Source organism: Corythoichthys intestinalis, chromosome 1, assembly GCF_030265065.1.
Source record: "Corythoichthys intestinalis isolate RoL2023-P3 chromosome 1, ASM3026506v1, whole genome shotgun sequence".
Taxonomy (NCBI): domain Eukaryota; kingdom Metazoa; phylum Chordata; class Actinopteri; order Syngnathiformes; family Syngnathidae; genus Corythoichthys; species Corythoichthys intestinalis.
Genome location: NC_080395.1, coordinates 48,268,510 through 48,293,106, shown reverse-complemented (window position 1 = coordinate 48,293,106; position 24,597 = coordinate 48,268,510). Strand labels below are relative to the sequence as shown.

Genomic DNA, 24,597 nt, shown 5'->3' with positions numbered 1-24,597 from the left:
GCCAAAGAAGCCGGGCAGCAATCTGTCAATCATCGTTTAACTTGTTAAACAGTTTCTGCAAGGAAGCGCGGGCTGGAATTAATGTGTGTGTCTGGGGGGGAGAACATGGAAACGTTCGAGACATATAAAATAAACACCAGAAGTGATTATGAGGAGTTTGTAATTTCTACATGTCACTCCAAGAGTCACAGCCATGTTAGGTAAACAGAAGCATTTAATAAAGCCAAGCATTTTTCTAATACAGTACTTCATTCTTGTTTAAAAATGATTCAGTGGGACAGTTATGTTTAAACTGATCATAATTATTACATTTGGAGTGCTTAAAAAGCATTTATTTAAAAAAAAAAAAAAAATATATATATATATATATATATATGTGTGTGTATATACAGTGCCCTTCATAATTATTGGCACCCCTGAAAAATATGTTTTTTAGCTTCTAATATATATATATTTTTAAATTCAAATAATATGGGACCTTAATGAAAAAAAAAAAGGGGAAAAAATCCAACCTTCAATACAAGTGCATTCATTCAGTGGGGAAAAAAATCCCACATAAAGAAACAATTATTTGACATGAAATAATGTGTGTCACAATTATTAGCACCCCTGGTGTTAATACTTTGTACAACCCCCTTTTGCCAACAAAACAAGGTCTGGGGACTGAGATGGCCATGGGAGGAGCTTGATTTTGTGTCTGGTGAACCATTTCTGTGTAGATTTGGCCATATGTTTAGGGTTATTGTCTTGCTGAAAGACCCAGTGACGACCAATCTTCAGCATTCGGGCAGAGGGCAACAGATTTTGATTTAAAATGTCCTGGTATTTCAAAGCATTCATGATGCCATGCACCCTAACAAGGTTCCCAGGGCCTTTGGAAGCGAAACAGCCCCACAGCATCACTGACCCACCTCCATACTTCACAGTGGGTATGAGGTGCTTATCAGCATGCGCATCTTTCTTGGCACGCCAGACCCACTTAGTTTGTTGCCAAAAAGCTCAATCTTGGTCCCACACAAAAATACACACGGTCCCAGGCTTCAACCGGGACCGTGTGCTTTGGTCAGAAGAGACCAAGATTGAGCTTTTTGGCAACAAACACTGTAAGTGGGTCTGGCGTGCCACGAAAGATGCGCATGCTGAAAAGCACCTCATACCCACTGTGAAGTATGGGGGTGGGTCAGTGATGCTGTGGGGCTGTTTCGCTCCAACATCATTGTCTGATAATTTTCATGGTGTCACTGAAGGGTTTGTTCAATGTACTTCATATCTCCTGCTCTTTGCTGTGTGCTGTTGTTTGGTGCAAAAATACTGCACACACTCTGAAAGTGAGAATGCCACTGCCACCGAGTGACTGGATGTGCAATTACACTTTTTTCTTGTATGGCAAAAAGGTATGTTTCCAGAGGTCACCTGCGCCCCCCTCACTCGGCATCGCTTTTGGGTGCGCCCCACTATTTTAGAAGGACTGATGTATACATTCATGTAAATTTCTTTTAGATTAGGAGATTATATTTATTACAAGTAGGTGCACGCTGTATATGGCACATGTAAATTAAAATACCGATTACAATATTGAGGAACTGCATTTATTTTTTTTCTCCAAAATTTTGAGATATTTAATGTCAATTGTGAATATCTGCCATATAAATACAATGAAATACTTTTTAAATCGAATTTTAATGTCAAGTCTTCAATGAATATGAAACCCATTTGACTGTCTGTGTGAATTAAATCAGTAAATAGCAAATTTAAAATGTAGTCCTCACAATGTTAAATTGGCAGCAGTATAAAACTAAAAAATAAAAATATAAACATAAAAAGCACAGGTTTGGCATAGACAGCATCAGTAATGTAGGGATTAAATTTGTGATATTTTCAGAGGTGGAAATAGGCATGAGTAGAAATACTACATAACCATTGTCCACATATAACATGGTGATGATTTTAGTTTTCAATCAAGCATTCAGCAAAATTGAGTTTTCGCACGGTAATTGTTTTTTATTCTGATATTTTCAGAGGTGGAAATTGGTCGCAAGTCGAGTTGTTCACAAAAAGTTTGGCGACGATGGATTGCCGTTTTCGAAATAACGTAACTTTGAGCATTATCTATACTGTCTCTTCAATTAGGCAAAAGTAGGAAGGGTAGAGCCAAAAAGTACAAGTGGATGCAAGCAGCATATTATTGCAATATTTCTAAAAAAAACAACTATTATTTTTGTTTTAACACACCAAATGTTGTTTTAAAAATGGTGGCCGGGGGAAGCTTGAAACAAGTTACCAGTTCTTGAGCGAGAATGGTTCACTACAACTAGACAAATACTGCTCTGACATAAGTGGCTAAACAGTAACAGGCTAGCTCGTAAAGCTGTGCTATATGAACTACAGTAGTGTCAGCAGGCGATTCTGGCCAAAGTGCTTTTCTCATAAAAACCACATGATTAAAAAGAAGGCTCAACCCACCTCACGACAGATTTTCCAGCGACGTTTTCACACCAACCTGGCTGGAACATGTTTAATGCATCAGTTCACAGTCGTCCTAACTAAGTATACTGATGAGGAGGCAGGAAGGAAACTGATGTGGGAAGTCAACTAGCAAGTTTGGTGGAGAGGTGCGCGAGTCACGTGACGCCATCGTCACATGATGTTTATTATCCGCAAGCCAACTCAAAATGTAAACGGCGTCGTTGTAATTTAGCACCTTCTCTTTCTACTAATTCAAGCCTGGAACCATTGCGGGAAATAAAATCCAACGGGTAATGTGTTGTCAAATGACATGTAACGCTCATTCGTTGGATATGTGATTTTTAAAATTAACGAAAAAACAAATCACGGTGAAGCTAGCTAGGTGACTCTTTGCAGTCATAACGTGTCACGAGATCAGTGCTGTTTGATAAATTGGAATAAACTCTGATTTTTGGCGACTTTTACAGATTGCTGGGTCGAGTAATTCATGGAGGGAATGGAGAATGAAGGAAACTCCTCTCATGGTGAGCTTGCACATCCTAAAGCTTTGTAATTTGGTTGGGACGTAAACTTGTAATTTCTAGTGATAATCCGCTTTCCCAAATATTATTCAACGTTAGTCGAGTAGTTCTACAATTTGTCTTTACTCATTCGCTACCATTGACGGCGATAGACGTTCAATCCATTTCGACTGATCACTTCTAGAAACTCCTTGTTATAATGGAGTGGACGTCTACCGCCGTCAACGGCAATGAAACCTGCCACTGCCACTGCGGTCAAGCCACCCTCCACTCGTTAAAACGAAGTCAAGCTAGCCGCCCCTCATTTGGATCATTGTGTGCATTACGGTAATGCAACGCGCTGGCTTCCTAAAGGTGCAACTTGCTGTATTCATAATGGAACGCGGTGGCTGCCCATTTCCGCTGTCATTTTGCCAGATTTCAAAAATTGATTAAAATAAATCTGGCTGATATCCCGGGACGGTTCCACTTCTGAGGTATACTAGAGTACCCCAAGACTCGAACTAAAGTACTCTGATAAAATTCTGATGTATCATTTCAAAATAAAAGTACTTTGAAAATTGCCCATTTTTGCTGTCATTTCGCCTGATTTAAAAAATTAATTAAAAAAAAATCTGCCTGATATCCCGAGACGGTTCCACTTCTGAGGTATACTAAACTACCCCAAGACTCGAACTAAAGTACTCTGATAAAATTCTGATGTATCATTTCAAAATAAAAGTACTTTGAAAATTGCCCATTTTTGCTGTCATTTCGCCTGATTTAAAAAATTAATTTTAAAAAATCTGCCTGATATCCCGAGACGGTTCCACTTCTGAGGTACACTACACTACCCCAAGACTCGAACTAAAGTACTCTGATAAAATTCTGATGTATCATTTCAAAATAAAAGTACTTTGAAAATTGCCCATTTTTGCTGTCATTTCGCCTGATTTAAAAAATTAATTTAAAAAAATCTGCCTGATATCCCGAGACGGTTCCACTTCTGAGGTATACTAGACTACCCCAAGACTCGAACTAAAGTACTCTGATAAAATTCTGATGTATCATTTCAAAATAAAAGTACTTTGAAAATTGCCCATTTTTGCTGTCATTTCGCCTGATTTAAAAAATTAATTCAAAAAAATCTGCCTGATATCCCGAGACGGTTCCACTTCTGAGGTATACTAGACTACCCCAAGACTCGAACTAAAGTACTCTGATAAAATTCTGATGTATCATTTCAAAATAAAAGTACTTTGAAAATTGCTTATTTTGGCTGTCATTTCGCCTGATTTCAAAAATTGATAAAAAAAAATCTGGCTGATATCCCGAGACGATTCCACTTCTGAGGTATACTAGACTACTCCAAGACTCGAATTAAAGTACTCTGATAAAATTCTGATGTATCATTTCAAAATAAAAGTACTTTGAAAATTGTCAATTTTTGCTGTCATTTCGCCTGATTTCAAAAATTAATTTAAAAAAATCTGGCTGATATCCCGAGACGGTTCCACTTCAGAGGTATACTAGACTACCCCAAGACTCGAACTAAAGTACTCTGATAAAATTCTGATGTGTCATTTCAAAATAAAAGTACTTTGAAAATTGTCAATTTTTGCTGTCATTTCGCCTGATTTCAAAAATTAATTTAAAAAAATCTGGCTGATATCCCGAGACGGTTCCACTTCAGAGGTATACTAGACTACCCCAAGACTCGAACTAAGGTACTCTGATAAAATTCTGATGTATCATTTCAAAATAAAAGTACTTTGAAAATTGCTTATTTTGGCTGTCATTTCGCCTGATTTCAAAATTTGATTAAAAAAAATCTGGCTGATATCCCGAGACGGTTCCACTTCAGAGGTATACTAGACTACCCCAAGACTCGAACTAAAGTACTCTGATAAAATTCTGATGTATCATTTCAAAATAAAAGTACTTTGAAAATTGCTTATTTTGGCTGTCATTTCGCCTGATTTCAAAAATTAATAAAAAAAAATCTGGCTGATATCCCGAGACGATTCCACTTCTGAGGTATACTAGACTACTCCAAGACTCGAACTAAAGTACTCTGATAAAATTCTGATGTATCATTTCAAAATAAAAGTACTTTGAAAATTGCTTATTTTGGCTGTCATTTCGCCTGATTTAAAAAATTAATTTAAAAAAATCTGGCTGATATCCCGAGACGGTTCCACTTCTGAGGTACACTACACTACCCCAAGACTCGAACTAAAGTACTCTGATAAAATTCTGATGTATCATTTTAAAATAAAAGTACTTTGAAAAATGCCCATTTTTGCTGTCATTTCGCCTGATTTCAAAAATTGATTAAAAAAAATCTGCCTGATATCCCGAGACGGTTCCACTTCTGAGGTATACTAGACTACCCCAAGACTCGAACTAAAGTGCTCTGATAAAATTCTGATGTATCATTTCAAAATAAAAGTACTTTGAAAATTGCTTATTTTGGCTGTCATTTCGCCTGATTTCAAAATTTGATTAAAAAAAATCTGGCTGATATCCCGAGACGGTTCCACTTCAGAGGTATACTAGACTACCCCAAGACTCGAACTAAAGTACTCTGATAAAATTCTGATGTATCATTTCAAAATAAAAGTACTTTGAAAATTGCTTATTTTGGCTGTCATTTCGCCTGATTTCAAAAATTAATAAAAAAAAATCTGGCTGATATCCCGAGACGATTCCACTTCTGAGGTATACTAGACTACTCCAAGACTCGAACTAAAGTACTCTGATAAAATTCTGATGTATCATTTCAAAATAAAAGTACTTTGAAAAATGCCCATTTTTGCTGTCATTTCGCCTGATTTCAAAAATTAATTAAAAAAAATCTGGCTGATATCCCGAGACGGTTCCACTTCTGAGGTACACTACACTACCCCAAGACTCGAACTAAAGTACTCTGATAAAATTCTGATGTATCATTTTAAAATAAAAGTACTTTGAAAAATGCCCATTTTTGCTGTCATTTCGCCTGATTTCAAAAATTGATTAAAAAAAATCTGCCTGATATCCCGAGACGGTTCCACTTCTGAGGTATACTAGACTACCCCAAGACTCGAACTAAAGTACTCTGATAAAATTCTGATGTATCATTTCAAAATAAAAGTACTTTGAAAATTGTCAATTTTTGCTCTCATTTCGCCTGATTTCAAAAATTGATTAAAAAAAATCTGGCTGATATCCCGAGACGGTTCCACTTCAGAGGTATACTAGACTACCCCAAGACTCGAACTAAAGTACTCTGATAAAATTCTGATGTATCATTTCAAAATAAAAGTACTTTGAAAATTGCCCATTTTTGCTGTCATTTCGCCTGATTTAAAAAATTAATTTAAAAAAATCTGGCTGATATCCCGAGACGGTTCCACTTCTGAGGTACACTACACTACCCCAAGACTCGAACTAAAGTACTCTGATAAAATTCTGATGTATCATTTTAAAATAAAAGTACTTTGAAAAATGCCCATTTTTGCTGTCATTTCGCCTGATTTCAAAAATTGATTAAAAAAAATCTGGCTGATATCCCGAGACGGTTCCACTTCTGAGGTATACTAGACTACCCCAAGACTCGAACTAAAGTGCTCTGATAAAATTCTGATGTATCATTTCAAAATAAAAGTACTTTGAAAATTGCTTATTTTGGCTGTCATTTCGCCTGATTTCAAAAATTAATAAAAAAAAATCTGGCTGATATCCCGAGACGGTTCCACTTCTGAGGTACACTACACTACCCCAAGACTCGAACTAAAGTACTCTGATAAAATTCTGATGTATCATTTTAAAATAAAAGTACTTTGAAAAATGCCCATTTTTGCTGTCATTTCGCCTGATTTCAAAAATTGATTAAAAAAAATCTGCCTGATATCCCGAGACGGTTCCACTTCTGAGGTATACTAGACTACCCCAAGACTCGAACTAAAGTACTCTGATAAAATTCTGATGTATCATTTCAAAATAAAAGTACTTTGAAAATTGTCAATTTTTGCTCTCATTTCGCCTGATTTCAAAAATTGATTAAAAAAAATCTGGCTGATATCCCGAGACGGTTCCACTTCTGAGGTATACTAGACTACCCCAAGACTCGAACTAAAGTACTCTGATAAAATTCTGATGTATCATTTTAAAATAAAAGTACTTTGAAAAATGCCCATTTTTGCTGTCATTTCGCCTGATTTCAAAAATTGATTAAAAAAAATCTGTCTGATATCCCGAGGCGGTTCCACTTCTGAGGTATACTAGACTACCCCAAGACTCGAACTAAAGTACTCTGATAAAATTCTGATGTATCATTTCAAAATCATATCTGCCTCATAGTTCTGAGAACAAGGTTCAAGTCATGGCTCCGGCCTTGCTGTATGACACTTCTAAAACACAGGATTGGTGAAAAGGTGTCTCCTTGTCCAGTAGGAGTGAAATCCTCCACCCACTGCGGTCCTTTGTGGAATTAGTTTGGTGACCGCTGATCTAAAGTCAGTGCGCCGAAGTCAGTGCGCCGCCAGCGGTGGCCACAGCCACCCCTATAAATTGGTTGGCCACCCCACTGGCCACCCCGCTTGCCAGTATATCGTTGAATTGTTGTAGCATCAGTTATGCATTTCATCCCAAATGAATGCATTTATTTTGTTTTGTTAAATGTGGGGCTGTCATATTTATCGTGTTAATGGGCGGTAATTAATTTAATTAATCACGTGAAAATACTGTATTTATCGCAATTAACGCATTTGCGGTAGGACTCATTCAAGCATTGCCGCAAACACCCTACAATGGCGCCGTTTTACTTATATACAGAGAAAAGAGGCAGTGTCAAGTGAGTGGAGTAGATACAAGCATTCATTGGGGCCGTGCGTTTAATTGCCAAAAGCTTAGTCATCTCTCCCACAGCAACTATAAATATTGTGGGAAGCAACGTGGGGAAGAATGACAGGAGTTGATCTTTTTCTTACGCAGAGAAGATATAGCATTTGCAGGCACCACACACAGTCATGGTTGCACCACTTCCCATCATGCATTTGGGCAGGACAGTTAAGTCGCTACAGTAACATTTACTGAAAGCTCAACAAATACACTAGATGGCAATATTTAGTCACAATATACAAACTCACATTTATCCTTTAAGAATTACAAGTCTTTCTACCTGTGGATCCCTTTCACAGAAATAATGTTCATAATGTTAATGCCATCTGGTGGATTTATTGTTATAATAAAAAAATACAGTACTTATGTACAGTATGTTGAATGTATATACAGTGGGAAGAACAAGTATTTGATACACTGCCAATGGGTTTTCCCATTGACTGTGTATTAAATACTTGTTCTCCCCACTGTAGCCGTCTTGTCTTATCTTTCCATTTCAACAATAGTAATAAAAAAATAAATAGGAGTAATAACAATTTTCAACAGAAAAATATGGCATATTTTAGAGGTGGTTTGAATTGCGATTACTTATTTTTTAAGCTGTGATTAACTCAATTAAAAATTTTAATCGTTTGACAGCCCTAGTTAAATGTACACCTTATGCCTAATATATACATAACACAATAAAACAGAATTGTTGTGGAACTTAAAATGTTGACTGGCCAGTTATGGACAATGCACATTAAATCATTAGTAGCATCAAATATTACACAATACACCAAAGTATATCAGTAGCCGTGTCCTTAAGTCTTTCTGATAGTTTTCTCCTGACCTTTGTACTGCAATAATATAATGAAAACCTGAAATTATGGCTTTTAGTTTTGGCCACCCCAAGATTTTAAGTGGCCCCATCTGGCCACCCCTATCAAAAATTTCTGGAGGCGCCACTGTCTAAAGTCCCTTTTGAAAAGCGAGGACACTATAATTTGCATACTTTGTATGTTATCCGAGTGTGTGTATCACACATAACATAAAAATACATGAATTCCAGTGGTGAATGATATGTTCTGATTTTTAATTTAAAAGCCTCAAATATAAAAGACAGCAATTTATGCATATATCCTTGTCTAAAGTTCCCACCCAACATAACATGACACCCAATGATGTTTTTATTTTGACTGCTCTTTGATCCAGGGGGATGGCTTCAATAAGTGGTACCATTAACAGCGCCTAGGAACGAATGAACAGGAGTTGAAAATTGCCAAAAGGAAACAATTATTATGCATTATATGTTGTGCATAAGCATGCTTTTTATGTGTCATTGATATATATATATATATATATATATATATATATATATATATATGTATATGTATATGTATATGTATATATGTATATGTATATGTATATATATTCATTGGATCTATCAAAGAACAGTCAAAATAAAAACATCATTGGGTGTCATGTTATGTTGGGTGGGAAGTTTAGACAAGGATGAATTCATAAATTGCTGTCTTTTATATGTGACACTTTTAAATTAAAATTCAAAACATCATTTACAACTAGGGGTGAAAGTGGGCCAGAACGGTCATGAACACAGTTCCGGTATAAGATTCAGGGCCAGAACGCAGTTCTGGTATTAAATTCAGGGCCGGAATGCTGTTCTGGTACACTCTGCTTTGATTCCGAAAATATGACGGCAACTGTCAAAACGCTATGTAAAAAAAAAAAAAAAAAAAAAAAATGCTAAGCTGCCACACATGCCAAGAAGAAAACAATCTACCAACATCAGATTTACATACACAAGTGTTAACAACAAGCATAATAAAGTGCTTGTGTAGCGTAATTCGTTTCCACCAATATTTATAATTTGTTTTATTCCGCGGACGGCATGGAGGTTTCCCCAGCTCCTGTAGTTATCCGAGTCTGACGATGATGAGTCACGTCAATGTGAAAATGCACGCAGCAAAGCAAAACGGCTGTACTCATTTATCCGTTCAATTGGCTGACATACTGACATGTTATCAGCAGAGGTAGTTAGCTCTGATTGGTACAAATGTGCATGTTTTCTGGAACAGCAATTAAAAAATAAAAAAAATAAAAAGTCGTTGAATTGATGCGACAAAAAAAAGGCAATGCAACATAAAATGGATCAAATCTTTAAGAGCAACGAAAGAGTTGAGGAGGCTTATTTATCATATTTAGTTTTATTTGCTCTGATGGGGAGGTACAGAACATCTTAGCTGTCAATGTGCCCTTTGGACTTATATTTGTTCTTTTATTTTAGGCTACTGATTCATTTATTCATTCATTCATTTCATTATGATTTAAAAAAGTCAATGTTCAAACTATATTTAATTTCACTCTGCATAATATAAGTCATTTGTACTTATTTTTCTGAATGTATGTTACTTATATCTTTATTATCATTTAAAAATAAGTATTTGTTTACATTGACTTCAATTTTAATGTTTCCTATGTTCTTTACTAGTTAAAATTGAGATTTGGCATTTAGTATGTGAGGAAATAACGGAAAATAAAAATTAGAAGATGAAGGTTGGGGTTTTAGCTGTTTTTGTTAACTTTTATTTTGCATATCATTGAAAAAATACAATTTTGAATGAAAATCAGTTTTTGTATGTGTTATACAAATAACTGTGCTAAAACAGTTTTCTTTGCATTTCAGTAGTTTAAGAGGTTTGACACCCCCCCCCCCCCCCCCAAAAAAAAATAAAATAAAATAAAATGAAAGAAAAAAATTAAATAAAATTTCTGGCTCCGTAGCGACCTTCACGTCGGGGAGTTCCAGCAAGAAATTCTAGCCACTTTCACCCTTGTTTACAACTGTAATATCATGTTTTGTTTTTTGTTTTTTTTAATTCATTCATCCTCTTTGCTGGTTATCCTTACGAGGGCTGCCAGGGTGATGGAGCCTTTGTCAGTTCACCATTAACAGTAAGAAAGGTATACCCTGAACTTGCACTATTAAACAAACATACGTACAATTTGGAGTGTTCAATTTGCCTTACATGTTTGTTTTTAGGATCGTGCAAGGAAACCGTAGAGGGCCATAAAAAACAACACACACACGGATAACATAGAAAGTATGCAAATTGTAATGTCCTCGCTTTTCAAAAGGGACTTTAGATCAGCGGTCACCAAACTAATTCCACAAAGGACCGCAGTGGGTGGAGGATTTCACTCCTACTGTACAAGGAGACACCTTTTCACCAATCCTGTATTTTAGAAGTGTCATACAGCAAGGCCGGAGCCATGACTTGAACCAACCCTTGTTCTCAGAACTATGAGGCAGATATGATTTTGAAATGATACATCAGAATTTTATCAGAGTACTTTAGTTCGAGTCTTGGGGTAGTCTAGTATACCTCAGAAGTGGAACCGTCTCGGGATATCAGCCAGATTTTTTAAAATTAATTTTTGAAATCAGGCGAAATGACAGCCAAAATAAGCAATTTTCAAAGTACTTTTATTTTGAAATGATACATCAGAATTTTATCAGAGTATTTTAGTTCGAGTCTTGGGGTAGTCTAGTATACCTCAGAAGTGGAACCGTCTCGGGATATCAGCCAGATTTTTTTAAATCAATTTTTGAAATCAGGCGAAATGAGAGCAAAAATTGACAATTTTCAAAGTACTTTTATTTTAAAATGATACATCAGAATTTTATCAGAGTACTTTAGTTCGAGTCTTGGCGTAGTGTAGTGTACCTCAGAAGTGGAACCGTCTCGGGATATCAGCCAGATTTTTTTAAATTAATTTTTGAAATCAGGCGAAATGACAGCAAAAATAGGCATTTTTCAAAGTACTTTTATTTTGAAATGATACATCAGAATTTTATCAGAGTACTTTAGTTCGAGTCTTGGAGTAGTCTAGTATACCTCAGAAGTGGAATCGTCTCGGGATATCAGCCAGATTTTTTTTTATCAATTTTTGAAATCAGGCGAAATGACAGCCAAAATAAGCAATTTTCAAAGTACTTTTACTTTGAAATGATACATCAGAATTTTATCAGAGTACTTTAGTTCGAGTCTTGGGGTAGTGTAGTGTATCTCAGAAGTGGAACCGTCTCGGGATATCAGCCAGATTTTTTTAAATTAATTTTTGAAATCAGGCGAAATGACAGCAAAAATTGACAATTTTCAAAGTACTTTTATTTTGAAATGATACATCAGAATTTTATCAGAGTACTTTAGTTCGAGTCTTGGGGTAGTCTAGTATACCTCAGAAGTGGAACCGTCTCGGGATATCAGACAGATTTTTTTTAATCACTTTTTGAAATCAGGCGAAATGACAGCAAAAATGGGCATTTTTCAAAGTACTTTTATTTTAAAATGATACATCAGAATTTTATCAGAGTACTTTAGTTCGAGTCTTGGGGTAGTCTAGTATACCTCTGAAGTGGAACCGTCTCGGGATATCAGCCAGATTTTTTTTAATCAATTTTTGAAATCAGGCTAAATGAGAGCAAAAATTGACAATTTTCAAAGTACTTTTATTTTGAAATGATACATCAGAATTTTATCAGAGTACTTTAGTTCGAGTCTTGGGGTAGTGTAGTGTACCTCAGAAGTGGAACCGTCTCGGGATATCAGCCAGATTTTTTTAAATTAATTTTTGAAATCAGGCGAAATGACAGCAAAAATAGGCATTTTTCAAAGTACTTTTATTTTGAAATGATACATCAGAATTTTATCAGAGTACTTTAGTTCGAGTCTTGGAGTAGTCTAGTATACCTCAGAAGTGGAATCGTCTCGGGATATCAGCCAGATTTTTTTTTATCAATTTTTGAAATCAGGCGAAATGACAGCCAAAATAAGCAATTTTCAAAGTACTTTTATTTTGAAATGATACATCAGAATTTTATCAGAGCACTTTAGTTCGAGTCTTGGGGTAGTCTAGTATACCTCAGAAGTGGAACCGTCTCGGGATATCAGCCAGATTTTTTAAAATCAATTTTTGAAATCAGGCGAAATGAGAGCAAAAATTGACAATTTTCAAAGTACTTTTATTTTAAAATGATACATCAGAATTTTATCAGAGTACTTTAGTTCGAGTCTTGGCGTAGTGTAGTGTACCTCAGAAGTGGAACCGTCTCGGGATATCAGCCAGATTTTTTTAAATCAATTTTTGAAATCAGGCGAAATGACAGCAAAAATAGGCATTTTTCAAAGTACTTTTATTTTGAAATGATACATCAGAATTTTATCAGAGTACTTTAGTTCGAGTCTTGGGGTAGTCTAGTATACCTCAGAAGTGGAACCGTCTCGGGATATCAGCCAGATTTTTTAAAATTAATTTTTGAAATCAGGCGAAATGACAGCCAAAATAAGCAATTTTCAAAGTACTTTTATTTTGAAATGATACATCAGAATTTTATCAGAGTACTTTAGTTCGAGTCTTGGAGTAGTCTAGTATACCTCAGAAGTGGAACCGTCTCGGGATATCAGCCAGATTTTTTAAAATTAATTTTTGAAATCAGGCGAAATGACAGCAAAAATTGGCATTTTTCAAAGTACTTTTATTTTGAAATGATACATCAGAATTTTATCAGAGTACTTTAGTTCGAGTCTTGGGGTAGTCTAGTATACCTCAGAAGTGGAACCGTCTCGGGATATCAGGCAGATTTTTTTGAATCAATTTTTTAAATCAGGCGAAATGACAGCAAAAATGGGCAATTTTCAAAGTACTTTTATTTTGAAATGATACATCAGAATTTTATCAGAGTACTTTAGTTCGAGTCTTGGGGTAGTCTAGTATACCTCAGAAGTGGAACCGTCTCGGGATATCAGGCAGATTTTTTTAAATTAATTTTTTAAATCAGGCGAAATGACAGCAAAAATGGGCAATTTTCAAAGTACTTTTATTTTGAAATGATACATCAGAATTTTATCAGAGTACTTTAGTTCGAGTCTTGGGGTAGTGTAGTGTACCTCAGAAGTGGAACCGTCTCGGGATATCAGGCAGATTTTTTTAAATTAATTTTTTAAATCAGGCGAAATGACAGCAAAAATGGGCAATTTACAAAGTACTTTTATTTTGAAATGATACATCAGAATTTTATCAGAGTACTTTAGTTCGAGTCTTGGGGTAGTCTAGTATACCTCTGAAGTGGAACCGTCTCGGGATATCAGCCAGATTTTTTTTAATCAAATTTTGAAATCAGGCGAAATGACAGCCAAAATAAGCAATTTTCAAAGTACTTTTATTTTGAAATGATACATCAGAATTTTATCAGAGTACTTTAGTTTGAGTCTTGGGGTAGTGTAGTATACCTCTGAAGTGGAACCGTCTCGGGATATCAGCCAGATTTTTTAAAATTAATTTTTGAAATCAGGCGAAATGACAGCAAAAATAGGCATTTTTCAAAGTACTTTTATTTTGAAATGATACATCAGAATTTTATCAGAGTACTTTAGTTCGAGTCTTGGGGTAGTGTAGTGTACCTCAGAAGTGGAACCGTCTCGGGATATCAGCCAGATTTTTTTGAATTAATTTTTGAAATCAGGCGAAATGACAGCAAAAATGGGCATTTTTCAAAGTACTTTTATTTTGAAATGATACATCAGAATTTTATCAGAGTACTTTAGTTTGAGTCTTGGAGTAGTCTAGTTTACCTCAGAAGTGGAATCGTCTCGGGATATCAGACAGATTTTTTTTAATTAATTTTTGAAATCAGGCGAAATGACAGCCAAAATAAGCAATTTTCAAAGTACTTTTATTTTGAAATGATACATCAGAATTTTATCAGAGTACTTTAGTTCGAGTCTTGGGGTAGTCTAGTATACCTCTGAAGTGGAACCGTCTCGGGATATCAGCCAGATTTTTTTTAATCAATTTTTGACATCAGGCGAAATGAGAGCAAAAATTGACAATTTTCAAAGTACTTTTATTTTGAAATGATACATCAGAATTTTATCAGAGTACTTTAGTTCGAGTCTTGGGGTACTCTAGTATACCTCAGAAGTGGAACCGTCCCGGGATATCAGCCAGATTTTTTTTAATCAATTTTTGAAATCAGGCGAAATGACAGCGGAAATGGGCAGCCACCGCGTTCCATTATGAATACAGCAAGTTGCACCATTAGGAAGCCAGCGCGTTGCATTACCGTAATGCACACAATGATCCAAATGAGGGGTGGCTAGCTTGACTTCGTTTTAACGAGTGGAGGGTGGCTTGACCGCAGTCCACTGCCAGTCTTCGTCAAAACGGATTAGAAGTCCATTGCCATCAATGGCAGCAAATTATTTAATAATATTAGGGCTGAACGATATTGGAAAAACCTACATTGCGACTTTTTGGAAGTGTGCAACATATTGTGATATAAATAGCTAAATTTAAACTAGAATAATTTTCACCACGTGACTTAAATAGCGTTGTTTGGGAAGACTGGTTGACACACCATGTTTTTTAGCAGTCTATTGCATTCAGTATTTTATCACATTGTTTTTCCATCACATTGTTTTTCCTGAGTTTCCCCTCTTGTTTTTCCTCGTATATCCTTGTATCCTTAATTTAAAAAATATACAGTATATATATTTTCTATTCTTTAAACAATTAAACATATTCCTCATTATGAAATTGTTATCTTTGTTCCTGTATTTTTTTAATTGTCGCATTATAGATTTAAGGTAAGCCTCAGTTTACTTTAATTTTATTATTTATTTGTTATTCCTTTATTTTAGAACTGAAAGTGCAAGAAATTGCAAGACCGCAATATATGATAATGATTGTATTCATATAATCGAAGGTGGGTAGAGTAGCCAAAAATTTTACTCACGTAAGAGTAGCGTTACTTCAAAATAATATTGCTCAAGTAACAGTTAAAGTAGTCATCCAAAAATATGCTCAAGTACAAGTAAAATAGTATCCAGTGAAAAGAATACTCGAGTAATGAGTAACATTTTGAGTAACTGCTTATTTTTGTTTGAATGTTTTTTTTGTTTGTTTTGTTTTTTAAACAATGGTATTTTTTTCTCTCAGCACAAACTTATCTATATGAACTGTTTTTATAATGATACTGTTCAATAACCCATTGCATAACCACATTAAGCCAAAAAACGTTAAAGATAGAGGGAAAAAAAACAGTAATGAAGCATTATTTGTCCAAAGAGCCTTTGCCTGCCTTTTAGTGGAGAAAATAGTTCCTAGTTTGCATAGTAAATACTGTAGTTCCTTCAGAGTTACTATTATGAAATTAAAAGGATCATATCTCCGGTTTTCCGTGGTCAGTCGGTGCCCAATAAAAACTGAGAAAGAGTTTTAAATCCACGATTTCGATTCATGTTGAGGGCAGTGCTATATATCAAATACTTCATTTGTTACAGTGCTTTAAAGACGCGTGATTGAACAAGCTGGCGTGATCATAGAACGGCAAGCTTGTGTCCGATTGGTGTAATGGAATCGTGATTATTGTTGCGACGTCTCATTGGTGAAAATAGTCGCGCTACTCATGGCAATAGCATCGCTAGCAAAAAAAAATACTAAATAAAGAGGAAAAATGTAACGACTCTGTTGTAGCCCAAAGTAGCAGAGTGAAAGTAGCGCTTTTTTCTTCACAAATCTACGCAAGTAAAAGTAAAAAGTATGGCTTAGTAAAACTACTCTTAGAAGTACATTTTTATCAAAAAGTTACTCAAATAAATGTAACTAAGTACATGTAACGCGTTACTACCCACCTCTGCATATAATACCGTTTAATCCAGGCTAAGGGGGTTTATCTGTGAATGATGAAGATTGCTGTATATAAAAGGAAGCCATGTCTCGGCACACTTGCTGCTTTTATGAAGCACACCAAAAGTTTAGGTGTTCAAAATATAATGATAATCGTACATCCTGCGATAGGACTATTGCGCATGCGCACATCGCGATGGTGATATTCAAAAGATATATTGTGCAGGCCTAGTTAATATGGAGGGAAATACCGAACTAGTAATGTCTATTTGAACATTTGCCTTCATTCTTTAGATCCACAGTTGTCGGAGCAAACGCAAGCATTTGTGAAAGGCCCTGAACATCTAGAAAATGTATACGTAGATAAGGAAGCAGTGTATAAGCTGACAGAGGGCTTGCTCTCCCACTACCTACCTGGCTTGCAGAACTCCAAACGTACCCTCCAAGAACTTACGTGAGTTGACTAATGAACCTCAGATCATCACTTGATTTCTAAACAATCCAATACTAAGAACAGTGGAACACAATCCGTTCCATGCTTCTGGTTGACTTTCAGTTTGTTCTCATTTTCAACCACATTTTTCTGTAGGTAATTATATTACAGTGGTATGAAAAGATATCTGAACCTTTTGGAATTTCTCACATTTCTTCATAAAATCACCATCAAATGTGATCTGATCTTTGTTAAAATCACACAGATGTAAAAACAGTGTCTGGTTTAACTATAACCACCCAAACATATAGAGGTTTTCATATTTTAATGAAGATTGCATGCAAACAATGACAGTGGGGAGAAAAATAAGTAAGTGAAGCCTCTGCCTAAGGAGAATTAAAGAGCAATTGAAACCAATTTTTACTGAACAATTTAAGTCAGGTGTGTGCTCAGTCACTGATTAGTGGTTTAAAGCTGCCCTGCCCACTATAAAACACACACCTGGTAAAAATTGTCCTGATGAGAAGCATTGTCTGATGTGCATCATGGCTTGGTCAAAAGAGCTGTCTGAAGACCTTGCGATAAAGGATTGTTGATTTGTATAAATCTGGGAAATTATACAAAACCATCTCTAAAAATCTGGATGTTCATCAATCGACAGTCAGAGAAGTTGTCTACAAATGGAGAGAGTTTGGCACTGTTTTTTTCTCTCCCAAGGAGTGGCCGTCCACCAAAGATGACGCCAAGAGTTCAGTGCAGAATACTCAGAGGGGTAAAAAAGAATCCCAGAGTGTCTTCCAAGGATTTACAGAAATCACTGGCACAGTCCAATATCCCTGTGTACACATCAACTATGTGTAAAACTATGGCCAAGAATGGTGTTCATGGGAGGACTCCACAGAGGAAGCCACTGCTGTCTAAAAAAACACAAACAGGCACTTGGACACTCCACAGAAGTTTCGGCAAAATATTTTGTGGACTGATGAAACCAAAGTTGTATTGTTTGGGAGTAACACGCAATCATGTCATGTGTGGAGGAAAAATGGAACAGCTCACCAACATCGACACCTCATCCCCACCGTGAAGCATGTTGGGGGAAGCATCGTGATTTGGGGCAGTTTTGCTTCCTCATGGCCTGGACAACTTGCAGTCATTAATGGAAGAATGAATTCAAAAGTTTATCAGGATGTTTTGCAGGAAAACTTGAGGCCGTCTGTCAGACAGTTGATGCTAAAAAGAGGATGGATGCTGCAACAAGACCATGATCCAAAACACAGAAGAAAATAAACTTCAGAATGGTTTCAAAGGAATAAAATACACGTTCTGGCGTGGCAAAGTCAAAGTGCAGACTTGAACCCCATTGAGATGCTGTGGCATGACCTTAAAGACAGTGATTCATGCCAGACATCCCAGGAATCTGATTGAACTACTGCAGTTTTGGAGAGACGAATTAGACAAGATTAGTCCTGATCGATGTGGCAGACTGATCTGCAGCTACAGGAAGCATCTGATTCAGATTCAGAGATTTTATTTGTCATTGACACCAGTGCTCACAAGATGACAACAGATGCAATGAAATTCCGTTCGATGAGTGAGCATTGGGCCGCTGCAGACTTGTTCCGCGCCGCCACTTCTCTCTCTCTTCTTCAGAAATTACAGCGCAAGTTACAAGTAGGCACACATATATCATACAACATTGCAAGGATATGACACGACGCACAGGTCACGTGCAGGGATTTTTTGTACGGAAAAAAAGGCAAACTACCAGTCATGGCAATTTCCATTATTGCTCGCTCAGAATAGTGTCAGCAATATAACCCCATAGAGGGAGGGGTGGGAAAGTGATAGCAAGAAAAAGGCAGGGGCGGATTGGAGGGGGGTGAGGTTGTGTGTGAGTGCGCAAGTGTATCAGTGTTTGTACGTGTCTGTAGACAAATTAAAAGTCGCAGAGCCCTGCGACCGGCCTTGGGAAGAGATCAGGGACAAAAAATATCAACATCATCTGCGCGGCTCCTCCAGGAGAAGGGGGGGGGGGGGGGATAAGGGGTGTCCATTTTTGTATGAGAGACCAGCGCGGTTGATCCACAGAGGAAAAAAAGCAGACAGTCTGATTGACGAAGACGAAGATAACAGCAAGCAGCAGCAGCAGGGAGGGGGGAAAAAAACGTCCGCCCTCGTCGGAGGCAGGAAGAAGTTTCAAGTTATTGCTGCCAAAGGGGGAGGGGGGGGGCACAAATTGTTAAATGTGATGGTTCACTTACTTATTTTTCCCCCTTCTGTCATTGATTGCATACTATCAGGGCCGGAGTGGGACTCATTTTCGGCCCTGGAATTTCATGCCTCAGACCGGCCCACTCATTTAAAATTATGTCATTATGCATACACGTGTTAAGTTCAGTGTTCTCTAAAGCCGTGTACTGTAATTCTGTGTATTCCAATTCAGTGCAGGTCATGGTTGTTTAACAAGGTGGCTTTATTTTAACAAGTGCAACACAACATATTTTGAACAAATTTAAAAATGGATTTTAAAAAAAACTATATTAAATGATACATTTGAAAAATAAATTAGGCCTGTCAAATGATTAAAATTTTTGATCGAGTTAATTACAGCTTAAAAATTAATCGTAATTAATCGCAATTCAAACCATCTATAAAATATGCCATATTTTTCTGTAAATTATTGTTGGAATGGAAAGATGAGACACAAGATGGATATATACATTCAACATAAGGTACATAAGGACTGTATTTGTTTATTATAACAATAAATCAACAAGATGGCATTAACATTATTAACATTCTGTTAAAGCGATCCATGGATAGAAAGACTTGTAGTTCTTAAAAGATAAATGTTAGTACAAGTTATAGAAATTTTATATTAAAACCCCTCTTAATGTTTTCGTTTTAATAAAATTTGTAAAATTTTCAATCAAAAAATAAACTAGTAGCCCGCCATTGTTGATGTCAATAATTACTTACACAATGCTCATGGGTGCTGAAGCCTATAAAATCAGTCGCACCCAAGCGCCAGCGGAGGGCGGAAAAACTCCATAAAGCACAATTAACAAGTGGGCATGTCATTGTACTGTCATTTAAATCTGTCTGAGCAGGGCATGAGCGTTAATTGCGTCAAATATTTTAACGTGATTCATTTAAAAAATTAATTACCGCCCGTTAACGCGATAATTTTGGCAGCCCCAAAATAAATGAATAAATAAGACCTTTTCTGCAACATCAAATATTAACAAAATGAGTGCTTACAGATAAAACAAACATAGCAACATAACAATATGAAAAATAAAGAATACGTATTGCACATTGTAACAACTTCTAATGATACTATTATCCATTTTCCATTTCCACTTTAAAAACGCCACGTAATTGATTATATTAATTCTAATGTTCACTCGCTGAACGACATGGCAATCCTACCTTCCAGCTCTGCACCTGTGGTGTGTTCATTATGGCTAATGCTTGCTGCTACATATCCCTTGTGAGGTGCTACAAGAAGCCAAAGTTTCCACAATTACATATTGTCGTATCACACGGTGCAAGTTGCATTTTATTCGCCATCTGGCCTTACCACTTTCGTTGTAATCCTCTGTAGTTTGAGGCAGCAAGGTCGTTGCATGAAAAAAATTAGCTATTTTCGCGCATTTTGCCGATTCTTTCACGAGTGCTTTTCTCTTTTTAATTCTTATTTTTCAGCGCCACCCTTGCTCTTTTTATCCATCCGAGCACCGAGATAGCAGCTAATTTGGCTCAATACAGACTATAATTAGGGGGCGGAGCTGCATGCTGTATTTTTCGTCTGCACACGTGAGGATGAGTCTGGAAAAAAAAATAATACTGTTTTTTTTTTTTTAAGACGGCCCACAGGGACAGCGGTAACAGAATGTAAGTTATACTCAGTGACACTGTCATAAATAAATACCAAACAAAAAATGATAACAGTGTAATTTTTTTTTTTTTTTTTTTTAAATAAAACGCGGACTGGCCCATCTGGCCGGCCGGCCCTTCTGGAATCGTCCAGAAGCTCCCAATTAGTCACTCCGGGCCTGCATACTATCCTCATTAAAATATGAAAACTTCTAAATGTTTGCGTTGTTTTAGTTAAAGCAGACACTGCTTTTTCATCTGTGTGATTTTGACAAAGATCAGATCACATTTGATAAGAGATTTTTTGCAGAAATGTGAGAAATTCCAAAAATTTCAGATACCTTTTATATGTGATTATTAAAGGCATTTGTATTGGAAATTTGAAGCATTCCTAACTCATTGGATGCCATTGAATGCGATAGACGTCTAATCAATTTTAGCATCACTCAAAAATAGTAATAAAAATAATAATTTACATAATGTGACGTTTGAATGTGAACAACATGCTTAAATTTTGGGAAATTATACAAATAACAATATATAGTGGTTTGAATGTACTTCACATAATTCAAAGAAAATCTGCACGTAAGTAACAGTATTCAAATCAAATGTGTTATACTTCAATGTTAAATATAATTTTAACAACAAATGTACTGAATTCAAAAGACAATTTGATGACTGAGTAAAAAATCCTCTTGATAACAATACTCTACATTGAATTCTTTCAGACAAAATCAGCTAATATTGTTGGACACGCTGGACCAAGAAGTCACCAAATTCCAGGAGTGCAACGCCTTACTTGACCTGAATTCATTGGTACGTTTAACCTTCACTGACACTTGTTGCCTTACCATCAAAAGTCAACATGTCCCCTCAACCAATTTTCAGTTTACAGAAGCCAAAGTTTACCACAACAAACTGGTAAATATCAGGAAAGAGATGATGTTGCTTCATGAAAGGACAACAAAACTGAAGGTAGTTCTTTCCCTGTTCAGTTTGTTATTTTTATCTTGCATCTTATATTTTTTCCCTCAAACCTCAGACCTTCTGTTTTTCTCCCTAGTGCTGTGCTTTTATATGTGCATTTATTATGACATTTTATCCGGATTTCTTCCGCTTATCTGTTTTTGTAGATCTCCGCTAGGCATCCATTATGGTTTATCTTCCCTGTGACAATGGACAACTGATTTTTTTCCCCATGTGGTTTCAGAAAAGAGCTTTAAAGCTGCAGCAGCATAAACAGAAAGAAGCGCTGGAGAGAGAGCAGCAGCGTGAAAAGGAGCTGGAGAGAGAGCGGCAGCTTATTGCTAAACCTGCTAAAAGAACATAAGCTTCTACTGGATGGTGGTTGTGCATGTTTCAGCCAATTTTCTACAAAATGACTGCTAGCAAATGAGACTTGTTTCAGTCCTATTACTGTAGGTGCATTGTTGCCTCATATTGCAGCAAGAGACCAAAATGAAGGGGTGTCATGCAATGGTAATAACTGGATAACATGCTCAAATTCAATATTATTCTATGAATGTAGTTTTTATCTTGCAGTTGTTGGGTGACAGGAAGACTGTTCTCCAGTTAGGGGATCAGTTCTGCTCAGTAAGCTCTAATTTAAATGGTGTGATTTCAGTATTGGCTGAGTGTTATTTTGAAAACCCATTTTTTCCCTCACTTGATTCTACCATTTTAATTTTTTTTTTTTAATAAGGGACAGTATTTTATTTTAGAGTGCCGTTTTCCTTATTAAAGCGACAACTATTTGTTTGGGTTGTGAAATAGATTCAGAGCACTTCCATTAATTTGATGATCGTTATGCGTTATGAGTGCAGTCACAGAATGGATTAAACCTGGCACACAAGGCACCATGAAAATGAGTTTTTAAATTTATCTACTTGCAAAGTAAGAGTCTCCATGGGTGTTTATTGATTACAGTAATAGACACTAATATTTGTAATTAATAGTGTATTACCAAAAAATGTGGTAAAATCGTTAATTCTTGTTCATTTGAATGAGTGAACTAAGATCCACGGCAACTTAGAATTCTCCCACAGGTTAGCTGGTCCCCATGTGGCATGCAGCGGTTAACGAAGTAAAAACACAATGTGCAGTATAACTTTGGGGATTATTTAATAGTATTGCCATAATGGAGAAAAAAAATCTGTAAACAGTAACACATGACTAATTTTTAAGTGAGAAACGAACTTTAACAATAACAGTGAAACAAACCTTTAATTTTGTTTTTATTAATGTGCTATACTTGTAGGTAATTTCCTCATAACAGTAGCATTGGTGGACTACAGGTTGTCCCCATTGGCATACAATTTGGCACAGTGCACACACATTTTTCATCTACTTGAACATGTGCGACCAGTAAATTTGCAGACTTTTAAAATCATTATTCTTCCTGGGTTGGCGCCCGCGCGGCTTCTCCGCCCGTCTGCGTGGCTGTCGCGCGCCCGGTGGGGCCTGCGTGCTGCTGGATGTGGTAGGGCATGCTCTGGTTGGGGGTCCCGGTGCCGGGATTGGCGATGCGGCGGCGTAGGGTTGGTCGCCAACGGGCTTACACTCATAAGAGATTCACACGATTACTGGGTTCTAGATCAGGGAACTGATTTGTGTACACTCTACCCCTTTCAATCACTTAGCTTATAAACACCCCCACCCCCATTCTCCTCTTTCACTGGCCAATAGGCCCCCACATGGTGTAAACCGGAAATACATCTCGCTGACGATAGCACCAGCATATTAGTAACTAGTTTAGATGTTCAGTGTATTTCTAGTTGTTGTTTGTGTATGTGTTTCTTTTCCTTCTTCTCTTGTATTTCTTTTCTTCTGTCCCCCCATAATCCCTTCCTGTTCGCTGCTTTGTCATAATAAAAAGGTACTTTGAATGATCACAATGGGAGTATGTCAGACTCTCAATGTGAAACATTAAAACTGTTCAGAATCCGGGCACTTAGACTTCCATTCTCTGTGTCAAACAGCTGAACAGGGCAGGTTTAAAAAAATAAATAAATAAATAAAATCATTATTCTTGAATAATAATTTTATAAATGATTTTAATGGTAATTTTGTTTTGTGACATACCAATGTTCCACACGAAAGTCCCATTGTTGGTCATATTGCACAAATAAGCTGTTCAAGGATTTACAGAATCAGAAAAAGTGAAAATCAGTTACACTCATTTTGCTTCAGCAAAAAAAAGTCTAGTGCCCTGCCTTGCACTTGATAAGTACCTGGATCAGCACAATTTTTTCCCCCTGTTGTTTGTAGTTTGCATACAATCTGAGTTGTTTTTGCTTGAACACCATGCCAATTACTGTACCTTATGCTGTTAGGCTTGGGGAATTCCTTTAATTCATCTGCCTTTGTTTTTAAGACAAGAAATACATAAAGTCTGCCTAGTGAAATGCATTTTCAGTTGTATCTTGTTTTGTGTAAATGTGCTCAAACATGCAAAATGGCATGTTGATATATCCTGAATTAGTTAAAACCAAAGATGGTGAGTTGCTAAATCAACGGTACCTTTAAATGTCAACCCCTGATAAAACATACAAGTGTTATCACCGTTTTTTGGTGTTGTTCTTTTTATGCCCTTCAAGTGTTTCATGTTATTAAAAATAGGTTTGGACTGACATGTGTCATGTTTGATTTATTATATTTCTGGGTTTGACAATAATGTAGATTTGTTTGGGTAGCGGTAATCATACAAGCTAGTATCACACATTTACTATTAATTTAAAGGAATGA

The 24,597-nt window shown here is 36.4% G+C and overlaps 2 protein-coding genes across 3 annotated transcripts in view; one reads left to right on the top strand and one right to left on the bottom strand.

The window, feature by feature from the left end:
* The window catches only part of slc30a4 (solute carrier family 30 member 4), an 18,491-nt gene extending 15,870 nt beyond the window's left edge, over positions 1–2,621 (bottom strand). Inside the window, exon 1 of one of the 2 annotated variants that reach the window (XM_057832388.1) lies at positions 2,464–2,621. The gene's annotated coding sequence lies outside the window, so the exon portion shown is untranslated. The remainder of the gene's footprint in view (positions 1–2,463) is intronic. The other variant, XM_057832395.1, reaches the window with a different exon arrangement.
* On the top strand, positions 2,604–24,597 carry bloc1s6 (biogenesis of lysosomal organelles complex-1, subunit 6, pallidin). Its single transcript, XM_057832408.1, has 6 exons — positions 2,604–2,756; positions 2,934–2,990; positions 16,836–16,995; positions 21,582–21,669; positions 21,742–21,828; positions 22,064–24,597. Exons 2-6 carry the CDS (start codon positions 2,954–2,956, stop codon positions 22,181–22,183), a joined length of 492 nt encoding a protein of 163 aa, XP_057688391.1. The 5' UTR covers positions 2,604–2,756; positions 2,934–2,953; the 3' UTR covers positions 22,184–24,597.

Coding starts and splice junctions, on each gene's coding strand:
- bloc1s6 (XM_057832408.1), top strand. CDS start 2,954: ATGGAGGGAATGGAGAATGAAGGAAACTCCTCTCATG. Junction 2,991..16,835: donor TGAAGGAAACTCCTCTCATG/GTGAGCTTGCAC, acceptor TTCATTCTTTAG/ATCCACAGTTGTCGGAGCAA. Junction 21,829..22,063: donor AAAGGACAACAAAACTGAAG/GTAGTTCTTTCC, acceptor ATGTGGTTTCAG/AAAAGAGCTTTAAAGCTGCA.